Here is a 13,806-nt window from a genome sequence, read left to right on the forward strand (position 1 = left end):
AACCATTACAAATAACCTTGTCTATCAGACAGATATTCTACAATCCCTTGAATTCCAAAGCTTACCAACGCCGGGGCACGCGGGAAGAGCCTAAAAGCACGCACGCAACATGCCTCCTCCTTCACAGCTCGCCATCGCAACGGGCGCCGTAACCAGGCTCCTCAAAGAAGAAGCCTCGTACCGCAAGGAACTAGCCGACCAAGAAGCGCAAGTGAAGAAGCTAGAGGAGAGTATCCGTAACGGAGGCGGCGACGGGGATGGCAATGCGGAGTTTATGCTGAAGCAGAATGTGCGTTCCCTCCCCTCTTTCCCTTGATTCCCCGTTTCGATAGTCGCGTCGGAGCATGAGCTCGAATCTGTATCTATGGTGAAGAAAAACTGATACCTTTTTTGTTTAGAAAACCGCTGTTGAGCAGACAAAGGCCGTCTTTGGGCCGCTGAAAGACAGGATTGCTGCGGCGGTGACCAAGTTGGAGGATCAGATTTCTCTGGCGGAAGAAGCTGGTGGTTCGGAAGACCTAGAGAATGCGAAGGACGTGCTAGGGCGGGCGAGGGCCAAGGCTTAAGGCGGAGAGTTGCTTGAGAATTTGGTAGATGGGGATGGGTTCCGAAACCTGTTAATGAAGCATTGAGGCAGGTAACTCGGGGGCCCGACGAGACATGGCATCATGAGGGACTGTGTTCAGTTCTCTAGGTTGTGGTATCACAGTTTTACAGCATTGAAGTACATCATTCAAGGCAAAAAACTCCAAATCCTCTTCTTTACTCATCAACTTCCATTTCATCATCGCCTTCTTCATCTTCCTGTTCTGTCCTTTGGGTCTCCGCTTGGTCTTCCATGTCCACATCTCCAGCACCTCGGTCACCTTGATGTGAAGGTGTTGCACCCCCAGGAACCTGTAGATATTTCTCTGAACCTCGTGGCGCTGAAGATGTTGATTCCGCCGGTGTTGGGGCTGCCCTCGATCCCGCCTTGTCTTGCGCGGGTGTGTCACCGGACGGCGTTCTGTCCCTACTTGAAGCTGCTGCATTTGCAGGCTCGTCTTCATTTTCCACGTCGTTCTCGCCTTTGGACTGACCCTCGCCGTCTGGATGTGGTGTCGCATTGCCGCTCATAACTGGTCTAGGTGTTGTACCCTCCCGCTCTCCGTCAACGTCATCCTCCCCTTCCTCATTCATGCCCTCTCGCCGGTCAACTTCCTCCTTCTCATCACGAATCTGGCGTCTCAGCATCATGCCTTCTTCCATGATCCTGTTGAACTGTTCTCTGCGTTCCTTCCACGTTTCTTTGTATGTCCCACTCTCCCGTTCCAGCTCCCTGCACTCTTCTTCCAGTTTCGCCAGGTTAGCGAGCTGGTCCTCACGCGGACGTAATAATCTATTGGATGTGATCTTTTCTGCTAGTTCGTCGAATTTCTTCCGCTGGTCGAGCGTCGCTTGTGCAGAGCTCAATTGTTCCCTCAGCTGTCCATTATTGGCCCGCACTGCTTGGCATTCTGTCAAAATGCGCTGCTGGTCGGCCGCATATCGTTCGCGCTCGCGTTGATTGGCATCGTGTAAAAATTGTAGACGTGCAATGCTGCTGTCAAAGGCGGCGAAGTCGAGCGTAAGATCTTCTTTTAAGCTGTCTTGGGTGGGGAGCTTCGCGGCATCGGTGCCGTTTTCTGTTGTTCCATTATGCTGTGTAGCTAGGAAGACGACGGAGGAAATGCTAGACAGGCGTTTTGTGATCCGTTTAAAGGGTTTTTCTTCAACGTTGAGAAGGCGAGACTTGTGAAGTTCAGATTCGCTTTTCTCGTCGAGCAAAGCCCAGGATGCCATGGTTGGATAATGGTCAGGTAGGCAGAAGCAATCCTTGCGGGATCGAGCTTGTGCGATGTGATACTCTCTAACCCCGATGTGAATTGCAAAAACAGTATATAGCTGGAATGTCGAAAAGACTTGTGAGAGAAACAATTCGAAGCCGGTCAACTGGTGTTTGTGGACTGGTGTTCTTGTGTTCTTGTGTTCTTGTGGTATTCCATCCAGCCTTGTTTGGAGAAGTCCACTAGCTGCTGCCTTTGTTCATTGGCTGCTGTAAGTAGGTGCGACACGCAGACAGACTTTGCTGACTAAACTGCCTTGCAAGACCCATGCCGTCATTGGAACAAACAGTCCCGTTGGGGTCGCCTTCCCTTCCCCCCATCCACGACCCAATTTCTCACAATCACAGTAAACTGAATTTTGGTTGATCGAGTCTCATCAATGTCGGAAGAAGAAAAAGAGCTTCTGGCTCGCATCGGGCAACTAGCGGGTATGTCTTTTTTCCCTTGTTCCATCACGTCTATTTTGCCACTGACCCCATCCAGGCCAAATCAACAGACACAAAAGTCAACAGGCTGGAGTCGGGGCCACCTCGAGCCGCCAAGCAAGTGACTATCGAAGTCCGTTTGCAGTTAATACAGCGAGTCGTTATGGTGCTGATTTCAGAGAAGGGGGAAATACATATCGCCCACGCAGCGCTTATCATGGCTCGGCATATAGAGTTGGGCGAGCGCAAAACAACCACCGCCATCGGACGCTTCACCTCAACCAATCTCGGCCACCATCTGATTCTAATACTTCAAGTCCGGCTTCAACACCTGGAAGCAGTGGCTGGGTATCTAGAAACGACCGACATCGACAGCTAATCAATGCCAACGTCTATGAGAAAGATACCCAGAACCGCGTCAAAGCGATTGAAGAGACGAGGCAGAAGAAGCTGCAGGATCGGAAGATGCGCGAAAAAATTCAACTGAAGGATTTTTTGCGCCATCAGGCCAGCGCGACTAACGCGGTTGCTAACTCCAAACCCGGTGTAGGCAAAATTGAGATTGTGGTTGAGGGCATTCGTTTCCAAGTAGCCGATGGCGGCAAGAAGCTTGTTAAATCATCAGGTAAGCGGGTACACATGGTATCAGCACAGCTCTCTGTCGAACATTACTAATGGACTGCCTTCTTCTCTTTTTTTTCTCACTCTTTATAGATCAGCATTCTGCCACTCCAAAGACGGCTGTCATCGCCGGTGTCAGATTCCATCGGACGAAAACTGGTAACCTTGTGGCCAACAGAATCGTTCAAGACCAACGGTATGTCGCCAGCGCCATAATGAGCGAAGTGCTGACATTGGACAGTCGATGTGGAGTTCTAAAAAAGGCTCTCCAACCTTGCAAAACATTCTCAACGACCGGTAATAGATATTTCCAAATGGATCGAACCAGCGCTCTCAGCAAACGAAATAGCCCCGAGACGCGGGGCTGGCTATGGGTATACACTAACGACGATACTTTTTGTAGGTTCCTGCCCTAAAGGCCCATCTTGCCGATATCAACATGATCCTACCAGAGTGGCTGTATGCAAAGACCTTTTAAAGGATGGCAAGTGTCCCAACGGCGAGTCGTGCGACCTTTCCCATGATGTTTCTCCCGAACGCGTCCCGAATTGCTTGCACTATGCAAAAGGCCACTGCACAAAGGCCGATTGTCCGTACACGCACTCCAGAGCAGCGCCCGGTGCTTTGGTTTGCGAGGCATTTGGCTTCTACGGCTACTGTGACAAGGGAGCTTCCTGCACTGAGCGTCATGTTTTCGAATGCCCTGACTTTAGCAATACCGGGATCTGCAAGACTAAAGGATGTAAACTCCTCCACCGTGAAAGGGCAAGCGTCCTGCGAAACCAGGCCAAAGCCAACGGCGCTATGGATGAAGATGTTTCCAGCGACGAAGAAGCAGTGGATTCAGATGACGTTGACTCAGATGAGGTTGCAGAATTCATCGAAGCAGAATCAGACGACTCTGACTTTGAGAACCAAAAGGACTTTATACCCCTCTAGATTTGATATGACTTTTAGCACGCTACCCATTTGTGCGAGCTTGGGGCGTTGAGCTCATGCAATCAATGCAACGGAGCGTTATATGCACGCTACCCCTTGTCATTTAACTCGGCTTGGCCTGGTCCTTGCCACACCTAGGTAGACGGGGGAGGGTTGTCGGCCGTGGATGGCACATTGTTGATGACATGGCCACCTTTGAAGCACGCTGTAGCGGAACAGGTGCGAAGAGACGGTGTGATAAAGAAAAGGGTTACGATAGATGATATACTTGTGAATGCGAAAAAAAAAAAGTTCATTTAAATTTAGAATCCACCTAGAGCTTACTCTGCCAAGTCTGGCATGTGCTTTTTGACGTGTCAAGGACCACGTTGAGATGTGTATTGTTCCTTGGCTTGGTATGTTCACTCGCTCGCACACCAATGCGCTTATAAGAGACGTCACGGTCCACATTTGCGTCAAGGTTGATAGACAGCATAATTACCATTTTTACTTGCCAACGCGTGGGACAAGAATTGCATCGGTCCAGATGGGCCGAGCATGAAACATGATGGTCTTTCAACACTACAGACACTTTAAAATACATATAAGGAGCACACCCCACCAGTCGACCCAAAAAGACTGGCCTTTGTCAGCCCAACGTGAAACACCAGTCGCTTGTCCTCAACAGTTGCTGCATACATACGACCCGACCCTTTCTATATCGGCATCAGGTGTTGGGTAAAACAATGCGATTGTGGCACCTGTCGCAAAAGAAACTCATGGCCTGATTGGGGATGCTGCTTTGTTGCATCTGCATTGTACCAGCTCGTGAAGGAACAAGTTCAGCGGTTACTGCCACAGCTCAGCCCCTCGGTGAAGGCTTGCCTGGCAGTGCCTCAGCTTACGACGTAACGGCCCGCGAGCGGCAGACAACGAACGTCACACGGGTGGGAGGAGAATAAATGCGCGCCTACTCCTTGTCAGAAACTACGTGTTCAGCTTTTTTTCCCCTTTCCCCCCCCTTCTTTTTACTTATAAAAAAAGAAGAAGAGGCAGTCGTTGTGCGGACCGTAGAGTCAAATACAACAGCACAACTTGGAGAAGCTCGAGGCAGGGCGGCACCATGGGTCTCCTCGACAAGCTTAAGAAGAAGGATCAGTCCGACGACAACACGGACTCGGCAGGGGAGGATGGCGGGCGCAGGGTGGACGCCACCGAGTTCACATTTATTCGGACAGATACCGCCGGCCAGGAAATCATTCGACCCCCCAATGACGGCCAGGAGCAGAAGAAGCTGCTCTCGCCCAAGACTTCGGTGCGTTCGTCGCCCCGCCGGAGCCTCGACGTCTTTCGATCAAGTCGATCGCGCAGCGAGTCCGTGTCCTCGCAGACGAGCCACTCTTCTAGACGGCGCCTCTCGGAGCGACTGCACCTGAGCAGGCAGGCCGAGTCTTCCGAGAATGTCCCCGAGAACCTGCCCGCGATCACGCGCTCCGACCCGGCCGACGAGTCGCAGTGGGAGCAGCGGGCGACGATGCTGGCGGGACAGAATGAACTCGCCCGTGGAAGGCCCGCGTCGCCTGTCCCCTCCGAGGGCGTGTCGCGGATGAGCCTGGCGCCTGGGAGCACCGGGAGGAAGAGGAGTGCCAGCTCGTCAAAGGCCATAGATGACGATATCCAGCAAGCCATCCGGTTACACGAGGAGGGGGACCTGGAGCAGTCGACCAAGATATTCGGACGGCTGGCCGATCCGCAGGGGCCGAACAACCCGCTGAGCCAGGTTCTGTACGGTCTTGCGTTGCGGTAAGAGCGCCTGTATGCCCTGCATCGTGAAATTTACCAAGACGTCGTGGCAAAAGCTGCTGACGCCCGTGTGTTTTGCCCTTCTCCCGCAGACACGGATGGGGCTGCGACCCTGATCCGGCCAAGGCCATCACCTATCTCACCGCGGCGGCGTCCAACTCGGCCGCCATCGAGCAGCTTGCCCTCCAGGCGGGCATGAAGAAGGGCGGCGCCGCCAAGGGGGAGTTGGTCATGGCGATATTCGAACTCGGCAACTGCTTCCGCCACGGCTGGGGCATCAAGAAGGACTTTGTCGCCGCGAGGCAGGTGAGTCTCGATGAAACCATGCCACAATACCGCCAAAGCACACACAAGGCTAACGTTTCCCCTTTAGTATTACGAAACGGCAGCAAACCTCGGAGATAGCGGCAAGTCTCGCCGCAGCAGTCACTCCCAAGGCCAACCGGTACACTAACAAAAGCTTCAACAGACGCTATGAACGAAGCTGCCTTTTGCTACCTCAATGGAATCGGTGGTGAAAAGGACAAGGTCAGTCACGAATGCCTCCCGCCTCCAGACTTACACATACACGCCCGTTCTTCCGGCACAGCAGTGCATACCGAAAAACAATAAATCATGCACAAGTCGCAACATACGCACACACGCATGCGTACAAGGGGTGGCGGAGAATATTGAAAAAAGGTTGCTGCGGCATTTGCGTGACACAAAACAAAAAGTCCGCATTTTGCACGCCTGACATTGTTTTCTCCCCCGCCTTTGATGCCCAACGTGTCACGCAAAACCGCCGTTGGGTACAAGCGCTCGTGTTTACCCTCACCAAAATACCAGCATCAACTGGAGGCCTAATTATAGTGTTTTTTTTTTCTTGGTTGTGCAAATCGGCATCCTCCCCGCCACATGTCACCGTCACCAGTCATGCCCTCACTCGCAAGCACGAGGCTAATTCTGGACTCTGCACAGTACACCGCGGCCCGGTACTTTCGACAAGCCGAAGAAGCCGGCAACAAGACTATCGGAAATTCATGGTGAGTGTTCCCTACTCCCCTCTTCTTCTTATTCTTCCGGTCTTCTTTTCTATAGTCCCCTCACATGTATCTGCTTCGTATTTGTTCCTTGGGGGAGGGGCCGTGGGGATTGTGGCAGCAGCCTGTTGACCGCGTGAGCAGGATCTGGAAACCCAAGTACGACCCTCCAGAAAAACGAAAGTAGCCCGTCGTATATTTCGTGAAGGCATCAAAGCCACATTTTTGCCCTTCTTTGCATACTAGGCACATGGGGACCTAGGGGGAACATTGTATCTATTTATATTCTTTTCTTCTTCTTCTTTTAAATAGCTAGCTGTTAGCGGGACATGACCTCTCCTTACTCGTGACGAAATACAAATTTGTCAATTCCCAAAACTATTAGGTGCCCGTTTGTCATGTCCTTTGCGTTTGTGGCATTTTCTGCCAGAAGCACGCTTGACCCCCGTTCGTACATCTCTGCGCACGTACGCGAACCCATGTAAAAAGAAGGAAAGAAACCGCATCCAGGGACCAGGCAGCTTGGTGTCTGGTGATGAAGCCTGTTTTCTAAACGTTCACGTTGCGGTGTGCATTGCGTCTCCTCCCTCGCGAATTCAGATACATCGCCAATCAACCAAATCCATCATGCAAACGTGCTGCCCTGTCCGTCTCGCCACCATCCAACTACGTACTCCGTTGCCGGCATCATTTAACGCGCCACCAGCCCAGGAGACCAAAACCCCGAAAAAATCCAGCCAACCCGCACCCGCGCCAAGGTCACGATAGCCCAAGATCGAGGCACATGCGCAAGCGGTGTGAGACCACCCTGTCTAGGACGGTGTCTAAGACAAGCAAACCCCCGTGTCTCACCTCCGGGCCGCGGCCATCACAACGTCCAGAAACTGCCATTTTTAGCTTCCCCCCCACCAGTGGCCGCTGTGGCTGGGCCCAGCGTCTCCGCGCTCATTGGCCTTTGTAACAAAGGTCAACTGGTATGTTTGCCGGCCTGGCAAAAATGGGCTGCGCCTTGCAGAACGACATGACGACGACACTTGACATGCGCAGGTAGCTCTCACGAGAGTCAAGGTTATGGTTTTTTTTTTCTTTTTTTTTTTTTTTTCCCCTTTCCGTTGGGATGGCGGAGCTGGAACCCTTGGCTTCAGATGTCTTAGAGTCTGCATTCGTGCTGTCTGTTTGCTACCAACCACCTTGCTCCGACATGTTGCATTCCCGTCTTTCTGGGAACTTGTATGGGGCTGTAACCTTGCTTATGGTGTGCATCCTGCAGCTACTCGCTTGTCTTCGTCGTCACGTTGTTGCGAACAGATGCTACTCTCCAACTTTCCCCTGCAAGCGAGCTGGCCTGCTCCGTTCCCATGCGTCTCGACGTAAGGCACACTTTGACATTACATTCAAGCACTGCTATCGAGTACGTGAGTCAGCCCTTGAGGACTTGCACCTAGTGCTCAGAGTAAGCTAGACGAGCGTATGAATGTGGTTTATGTTGCTTTGTCATTCATTGATGTCTGTCGTAAACATTTGTATCTCAACATGTTTTCACTATCATGTCATTGTCCACAAAGAAAAATAGAGGTCACCAGCTTGCAAGGCATTAGACGCATCTTGCCTGCTGCAACCCGCCAAGGAAAATGAGTTGATCACCCACCACGCTTGATCGATCGTGGTGATCTCATCAGTCTCCTGGCTTTCAGTGTCCCGTTGCTCTCTCGTATCATGAGCCTCTGTGTGTACCAGATCTGGCCAAGCTGATTTGATACGCCAGTTTCCTCGGAGAAACATGCCTTCCCCCTGTGAATCCATCTCTCTCTGATACCTCGCTTTCCGTAGCCCAGGACTTTCCCGCCCTTCCTCCGATCCAATATACAAGAACCACGGACTGGAGCCTCTCGATAATATCTTATAAAATATAACCAATGCCCCATGATCCCGTAGTCACCAGACAAAACCCAAGGAAAGAGGCGGCGGCGGCGAGTCGCCAAGCCTAGAAATAAACAAGACATTTGCACAAAATATCAATGCTCGCTCGCTTGCTAAAAACAAACAACCCATCAAAGTAAAAGGAAATTTCGTCAAAAGTAATAAACATGAAAACATTCCATCATCAAGTATTCAAGAGGACGGAGTCGGCACAAAAATAACACTTCGTTGCGTGAGCAAATGGTCTGATTGGCTGAGTCATGTCCGCGAAGAAGACAGTCAAGAATAAGTATACTCGTCAAGTAGAAGAAAATAAAATGGCAAAATAAATGATAATCAAGGAAAACCCAGAAAACAGTCATTAAAAAAGTTGCAGGGCTGTCATATTTCGTCATCGTAAGATTCATTTTTGCTGTATCATTTCATGTCGTAATCATTGCGGTTCGTTGCATGGCTGCTCTCCGCAACCATTTTAGCAAAATTTCGAACAACGTCGCTGGGGATTTGGTCCCAGAGAAGGGAGCGTGTGTATACGTCAGCAGCACCGCCTTGTTTGTTGGCTGCACGCATTGCTGTCAGGGCGTCCGCGAGGTTCTTGCGACCCTGGCTTGTAGATCTTTCTGGGGCATGTTGTAGAAATTCTTGATTGCTTACGCCGTCATATTGTGCTGCTGAAAGGGAAAAGATCTGCTCGTTCATCTGATCCTGTGTTGGTTGTGTCAACGAATCGCCCAGCTCTTCAAGCATCGATGGGGCGGTGCCTTCCATGCTAATGTCGGCCATGCCTGTACCAGTGACATGGGGATGAGCCCAACTCGCACCGGATGGTTGGGGAGCGATGGCTTGCATTCCCGCTGACCCCGAGTTGATGCCGGCATCCTTGAGGACATTGTCAAGGAGAGTTGCTGACGCCGCGCGAACATCTTCAGATACGCGCGGGATGGTCGGCATGGACCGGCTGGACATGACAAATGCGCCGACGAGGAAGAGCATGAACAGTAAACCTCCCTGAGAGGCACCTTTCTCACCTTCGAGGGGCGTGATGGTACTGTCGTTCTTCTTGGTCGGTGCAAGCGAGACGTGCGGTCTAACATGTAATGGTTCAGTGGAATAGTCATTGAGGAAGTTCGGGTTGTCCCAAGCCCCAGGCATTCCTATCCCTTCCATGCCAAAGTTATCGGGGATGCCACCGTTTGCCCCAGGGCCCGAAGTAGCCAGGGACTGGCTTTCTAGTCTTTGGACGTGTTCTGTGAGGACGTTGACCTTTTTTCGTAGTTCGCCAGTCTCGAGAGTGTGGGCACGAATCATTTCGTCCTTCTCAAGGCGTAACCCTTCAACAAAGCTCATGAGATCTTGCTTCTCTTGCATGAGTCCCTCAAACTTGTCTTTCAAAGCCGATATCTCCTCCTCCATGTCGGTGATGAGTGCAGTGTATTGCTTCTTCTCATCTTCCAGTCGCTCAGTGTGCTGCTTCTTCCGTTGTCTTGAGTCGAGGCTATCCGAGATATATTAGTAGCTGCAAGGCAAGGGCAAGGACGAGGGTGGACAGGAGACTTACGCTGCTTGGCGATTTCTCAGCAGGCGCTTTTGCTGCTTCAGCTCCTTGATCTCTTGTTCATCGGTGGACTGGGAAATAAGGGAATCGATATTGCTCAGGTTACGTTCAGCCGGAATGTCAAAGCGGGCATTCTTCTTGCGTATACCATCTCCTCGTCTCAGATCGTTATGTGACCGAATTAAAGGGCTTCCGGGTTGCATTTTCTTGTTTATTGTTTGGGCGGGGACCATCCATTCCTTCTGTGGAGAGGTTGGAATAGATTGATCCCCTTGGTGAAGCGATGCGAACATGTTGCCAGTACTGTGGAAGGGGTTATGGTTTTGCACAGGTCGCTGGAAGACAGAGTTACCAGAATCGAATGTAGCAGAGACATTGTTGAACTGCTGCATGGAGTTTTCAGGCCCCGAGTTGCTACTCATACTCCACTGAGTGCCGTGTTGAGAAAAAACTTGGCCCTGTGGATGTATGAAAGGGTTGGGAGGGCCGTTCACATTGTTTCCACCGTTCTGGTCCGGGAAAGGGTTGGATGGCACCGACTGCATATCTACAGACTGCCAATCTTCCGTCTTGGGGGAAAAGAGCGTGCTACCAACAGCGAAGGACTCTCTTCGGCTGTTGGCCATTGGTGGTGAAAGATCCAGGCCGGAGTCAACAGTGTTGTGCTCAATAAGCCCGTCGTCTAATACACCGCTCTTGTCCTCTTCTTCAAAATACTTCTGTTGTGCGTGGTGGGTATCCACTGTCAGAGGCGTGGATCTGTAAAACGGCTGCATAGCAAACTGTGAGGCCATTGCAGCGATAGAATTTGGTCAAACTTCTCGTGACAGAAGCTCCAAAAGACGATAGATGTGTAGAAGGAAGAAGCGGACTGTAGGAGGAAAATTGCGAATGGAAGACTGGCTGTTACGAGACCTCTTGACCTAATAGCGCAGCATTAGTCGTCCGACGTATCATGGCAGTGGGTTGGGCACGCAAGTTCAAGCTCGGAAGACTCCAAAATAAGCAACAGAAGTTCCCAATCATGTTAGGTAGGGAAGCCAAAGGTGAGATTGCTAGATAGTAGGGGAATAAGTCGCAGCAGTGATATCAAATTCGGTGGTGTAGGATGGCTCTGTTGCAGTTGGGTTCGGGCCACACCGTGTTGATGATGGTAAATAGGGTATATTGAGAGTTGAAACATACAAGCTCAAACTCAAGCAGTAAGTATAAATATTGCGGCCTGTGGAAATTTCGCAAAGTCGTGTAATAGACGAGGAGAAGCAAATAGCAGTTTCAATATCGTGCGGCGGTCAGCGTGTAGGTCCGGCGAGAGAAATAAAGGAGCAACAGAAGTAAGAGTTGCGGAGTAAGCAGAAGAGTGTGCTGTCTGCAATAAAGAGGAAAAAAGTCAAGGAGGAGAAGACGAGGGACACCAAGGCTTTGTCGTGAACAGGACGGATGAATATTGGGCTATGAAATAGAGGAACGCTAGAAAGTGGGAGGGGAGGCGGCAGATAGGTTATGTATGTACTTTGTGCGGGCTTTGGACGGCGGGCGGGTGGGCATGACATGGGGTGGTGCGTTGTAGCCGTGGAGGAGGCCATGAGAGCTCGACCATGAGGCGGGTGTGAGGAGCGAGCTGGACCATTGTGGAAAAGAGCTGTACGGAGGTACGGAGGTACATAGGTACTTAAGTACCTAGGTAGGTACCGCTCAACCTGACGAGACCTGAACAGCCACCGAGTTTGCACTGGACGTTAAGTAGAGGGCCACCCGCCCGCCATGTGCGGGACGGACAGAGAATCAGTGAAGCAGGCAGGCCCCGTGAGAGAGGGCAAGTGGGACTGAGCGGCGCGACTTCTTGACTAGTGCAAGCGTGGGCAAGGCACATGTATCTTGTCATCGGAGGCAAGAGCACACAGGCCAGAGCCATGCTCTTGGGCAAGTACAACCAAGAATGTCGTCGACTGACAGGTCCACAAGCCCGACAAACTACAATGTCTGTCCAAGAATCTTGCGAAGCTATGCTCCAACTCCGTAGCCTTGCCTGCACTCCGTACTTCGGTCCATGTTCCTGTGGCCGCAACAGCTTTTCCGCAATCTGCGACGGAAAAGCCAATCAGTCCGTGGACAAGATGTCAATACCACCCACTGTCGCTCAAGACTCTCGACACTCGTGAGACTGTTGGCCCTATTACAGACGACCAAGGACCCTGAGTGGCCTGCACATCATCTTTCATACGTCGGTTCCAACGGACTACACTACATGTGCATGATCACAACATAAACAAGCAACTATTTAGGTGCCCTAGGTGCTGCTCTTAGTTGTAGCTGGCACGACCATAAATGATCCAAACGGATCTCTTCTCACCGTGGCCCGTCGTGGTCCACCGCCAATCCGCCATTGCCAGGGACCAAGGACATACTCAGAAGCCAGCCAGGTCCGCTGACAAGCCTCGCGGGGAGACGAGTCCAGATCGATCCGCGTGCTCAGAACTTGGGCACCCATATGAGTGTTTTTATCTCTCTCGCTAGGACGCTGTTTCGACCGCTGATGCCCAGCGTCTTCTGTAGACAAACCGAAGTCAGCCAGTTGAGTGAGCTACATGGACTTGCCGCTCTACAGGGATTATGACTGACAGAGCATCGCCAGATAGTAAGTACATGTGCTATAAAGTGCATGACTTGCACACCCAACTCAGGTGAAGGTGTACGACTGTTGCTAACCTCGTATATTTTGCCTTGCGGCCAAAATAAAAATGGAAAACAAGGCCAAAAGCAAGGCAGTCAGTACTAGAGGTAGAACGACCAATCCGGAGTACAGTATCAACACGACGTTGCCCATCCCGTTCAAATAGCTTAGACTAGACTCGGGTACGGGAACGGGAGAAGTCTACCTACCTAGGTAGGTTCCTGGGTAGGTAAAGGTATACATGTAACTACATATGAACCCGGGTTGAGTGCTTGATACAGATTTTCTCCCTCCAGGGTCAATGTTGTGCTTCGAGTCACAACGCAAATTTACAAAAGTGGCACATGCAATAAGTTCACACTGGTTCGAATTCTACGCAGTACTCCTTGCTTGGCGCTATCGCTCTACTATTACTTCTGCTTGAGCCATCCTGGGACAAATGAGCAGAGCACCATCTGCCTCCAATTTCCCACCATTCATTCATCCTTCAGCACTTAAAACGCTCATGCATATACATGAACACAGGTTCCATGTACCTTATTGGTGAAGAAGTGTCATCCAACATCGGCCAAGACATTTCGGCAAATACCTTGGACCTTTGGGCACCTTGGAAGCCTTGGCAAATTCAAGTCATCGGTAGCCCCAAACAAAAAAACCAGTCAGTGATCTGATGAAGCGCAAAACGGTGCGCAGGACATTGGTATGTGCGCTTTGAACCCATTACTACCCTCAACAGACCAGACCCGCGAAACCAAGAGAAGTGCTAGGGAGAAGCAATACGACGAAGTCCGAGCCACCATGATCCGAGTAGGAGACATGAGAGAGTTAGAATCAGCGTCAATACAGAGCAGTTAGCAGCAAGTACGGAGTACGTACTTCATATGCCGTCCTACAACACGGGTGAGAGGAGGTTGGGCAGAAACGGCCACTACCTAAGCTCTTAAATCCTCCACTCCTCGCCCATAGCTGCTGAGTTCGTCTCCGTCCGAGGCTTGCCAGGCTG

At 51.2% G+C, this 13,806-nt stretch overlaps 6 protein-coding genes across 6 annotated transcripts; 4 read left to right on the forward strand and 2 right to left on the reverse strand.

Annotated features, from left to right (window-relative positions):
• Positions 1 to 109: 109 nt before the first annotated feature.
• RBL2_1 (tubulin folding cofactor A) lies at positions 110 to 566 on the forward strand (the record flags this gene model as incomplete). Its single annotated transcript, XM_007811132.1, has 2 exons — positions 110 to 289; positions 399 to 566. The coding sequence occupies 2 exons, from the start codon at positions 110 to 112 to the stop codon at positions 564 to 566; spliced, it is 348 nt and encodes a 115-aa protein (XP_007809323.1).
• Positions 567 to 762: 196 nt separating this feature from the next.
• J3458_003078 (uncharacterized protein) lies at positions 763 to 1,821 on the reverse strand (the record flags this gene model as incomplete). Its single annotated transcript, XM_007811133.1, has 1 exon — positions 763 to 1,821. One exon carries the CDS (start codon positions 1,819 to 1,821, stop codon positions 763 to 765), a length of 1,059 nt encoding a protein of 352 aa, XP_007809324.1.
• Positions 1,822 to 2,244: 423 nt separating this feature from the next.
• On the forward strand, positions 2,245 to 3,327 carry J3458_003079 (uncharacterized protein; the record flags this gene model as incomplete). The annotated part of the gene is made up of 4 exons (XM_066117567.1): positions 2,245 to 2,293; positions 2,349 to 2,423; positions 2,475 to 2,915; positions 3,005 to 3,327. 4 exons carry the CDS (start codon positions 2,245 to 2,247, stop codon positions 3,325 to 3,327), a joined length of 888 nt encoding a protein of 295 aa, XP_065977354.1.
• Positions 3,328 to 4,952: 1,625 nt separating this feature from the next.
• J3458_003080 (uncharacterized protein) lies at positions 4,953 to 6,086 on the forward strand (the record flags this gene model as incomplete). The annotated part of the gene is made up of 3 exons (XM_066117568.1): positions 4,953 to 5,632; positions 5,725 to 5,938; positions 6,006 to 6,086. 3 exons carry the CDS (start codon positions 4,953 to 4,955, stop codon positions 6,084 to 6,086), a joined length of 975 nt encoding a protein of 324 aa, XP_065977355.1.
• Positions 6,087 to 6,547: 461 nt separating this feature from the next.
• On the forward strand, positions 6,548 to 6,841 carry J3458_003081 (uncharacterized protein; the record flags this gene model as incomplete). Its single annotated transcript, XM_066117569.1, has 2 exons — positions 6,548 to 6,657; positions 6,799 to 6,841. The coding sequence occupies 2 exons, from the start codon at positions 6,548 to 6,550 to the stop codon at positions 6,839 to 6,841; spliced, it is 153 nt and encodes a 50-aa protein (XP_065977356.1).
• A 1,221-nt stretch (positions 6,842 to 8,062) lies between these two features.
• On the reverse strand, positions 8,063 to 11,580 carry J3458_003082 (uncharacterized protein). Its single transcript, XM_066117570.1, has 3 exons — positions 11,315 to 11,580; positions 10,133 to 11,052; positions 8,063 to 10,069 (listed from the first exon to the last, which is right to left on the reverse strand). Exons 2-3 carry the CDS (start codon positions 10,921 to 10,923, stop codon positions 8,992 to 8,994), a joined length of 1,869 nt encoding a protein of 622 aa, XP_065977357.1. The 5' UTR covers positions 10,924 to 11,052; positions 11,315 to 11,580; the 3' UTR covers positions 8,063 to 8,991.
• Positions 11,581 to 13,806: the final 2,226 nt, after the last annotated feature.

Source organism: Metarhizium acridum (genome assembly GCF_019434415.1).
Source record: "Metarhizium acridum strain ARSEF 324 chromosome Unknown scaffold_13, whole genome shotgun sequence".
In the NCBI taxonomy this organism is placed as follows: Eukaryota; Fungi; Ascomycota; class Sordariomycetes; order Hypocreales; family Clavicipitaceae; genus Metarhizium; species Metarhizium acridum.

Coding starts and splice junctions, on each gene's coding strand:
- J3458_003082 (XM_066117570.1), bottom strand. CDS start 10,923: ATGGCCTCACAGTTTGCTATGCAGCCGTTTTACAGATCCACGCCTCTG. Junction 10,070..10,132: donor CTGAGAAATCGCCAAGCAGC/GTAAGTCTCCTG, acceptor TATCTCGGATAG/CCTCGACTCAAGACAACGGA.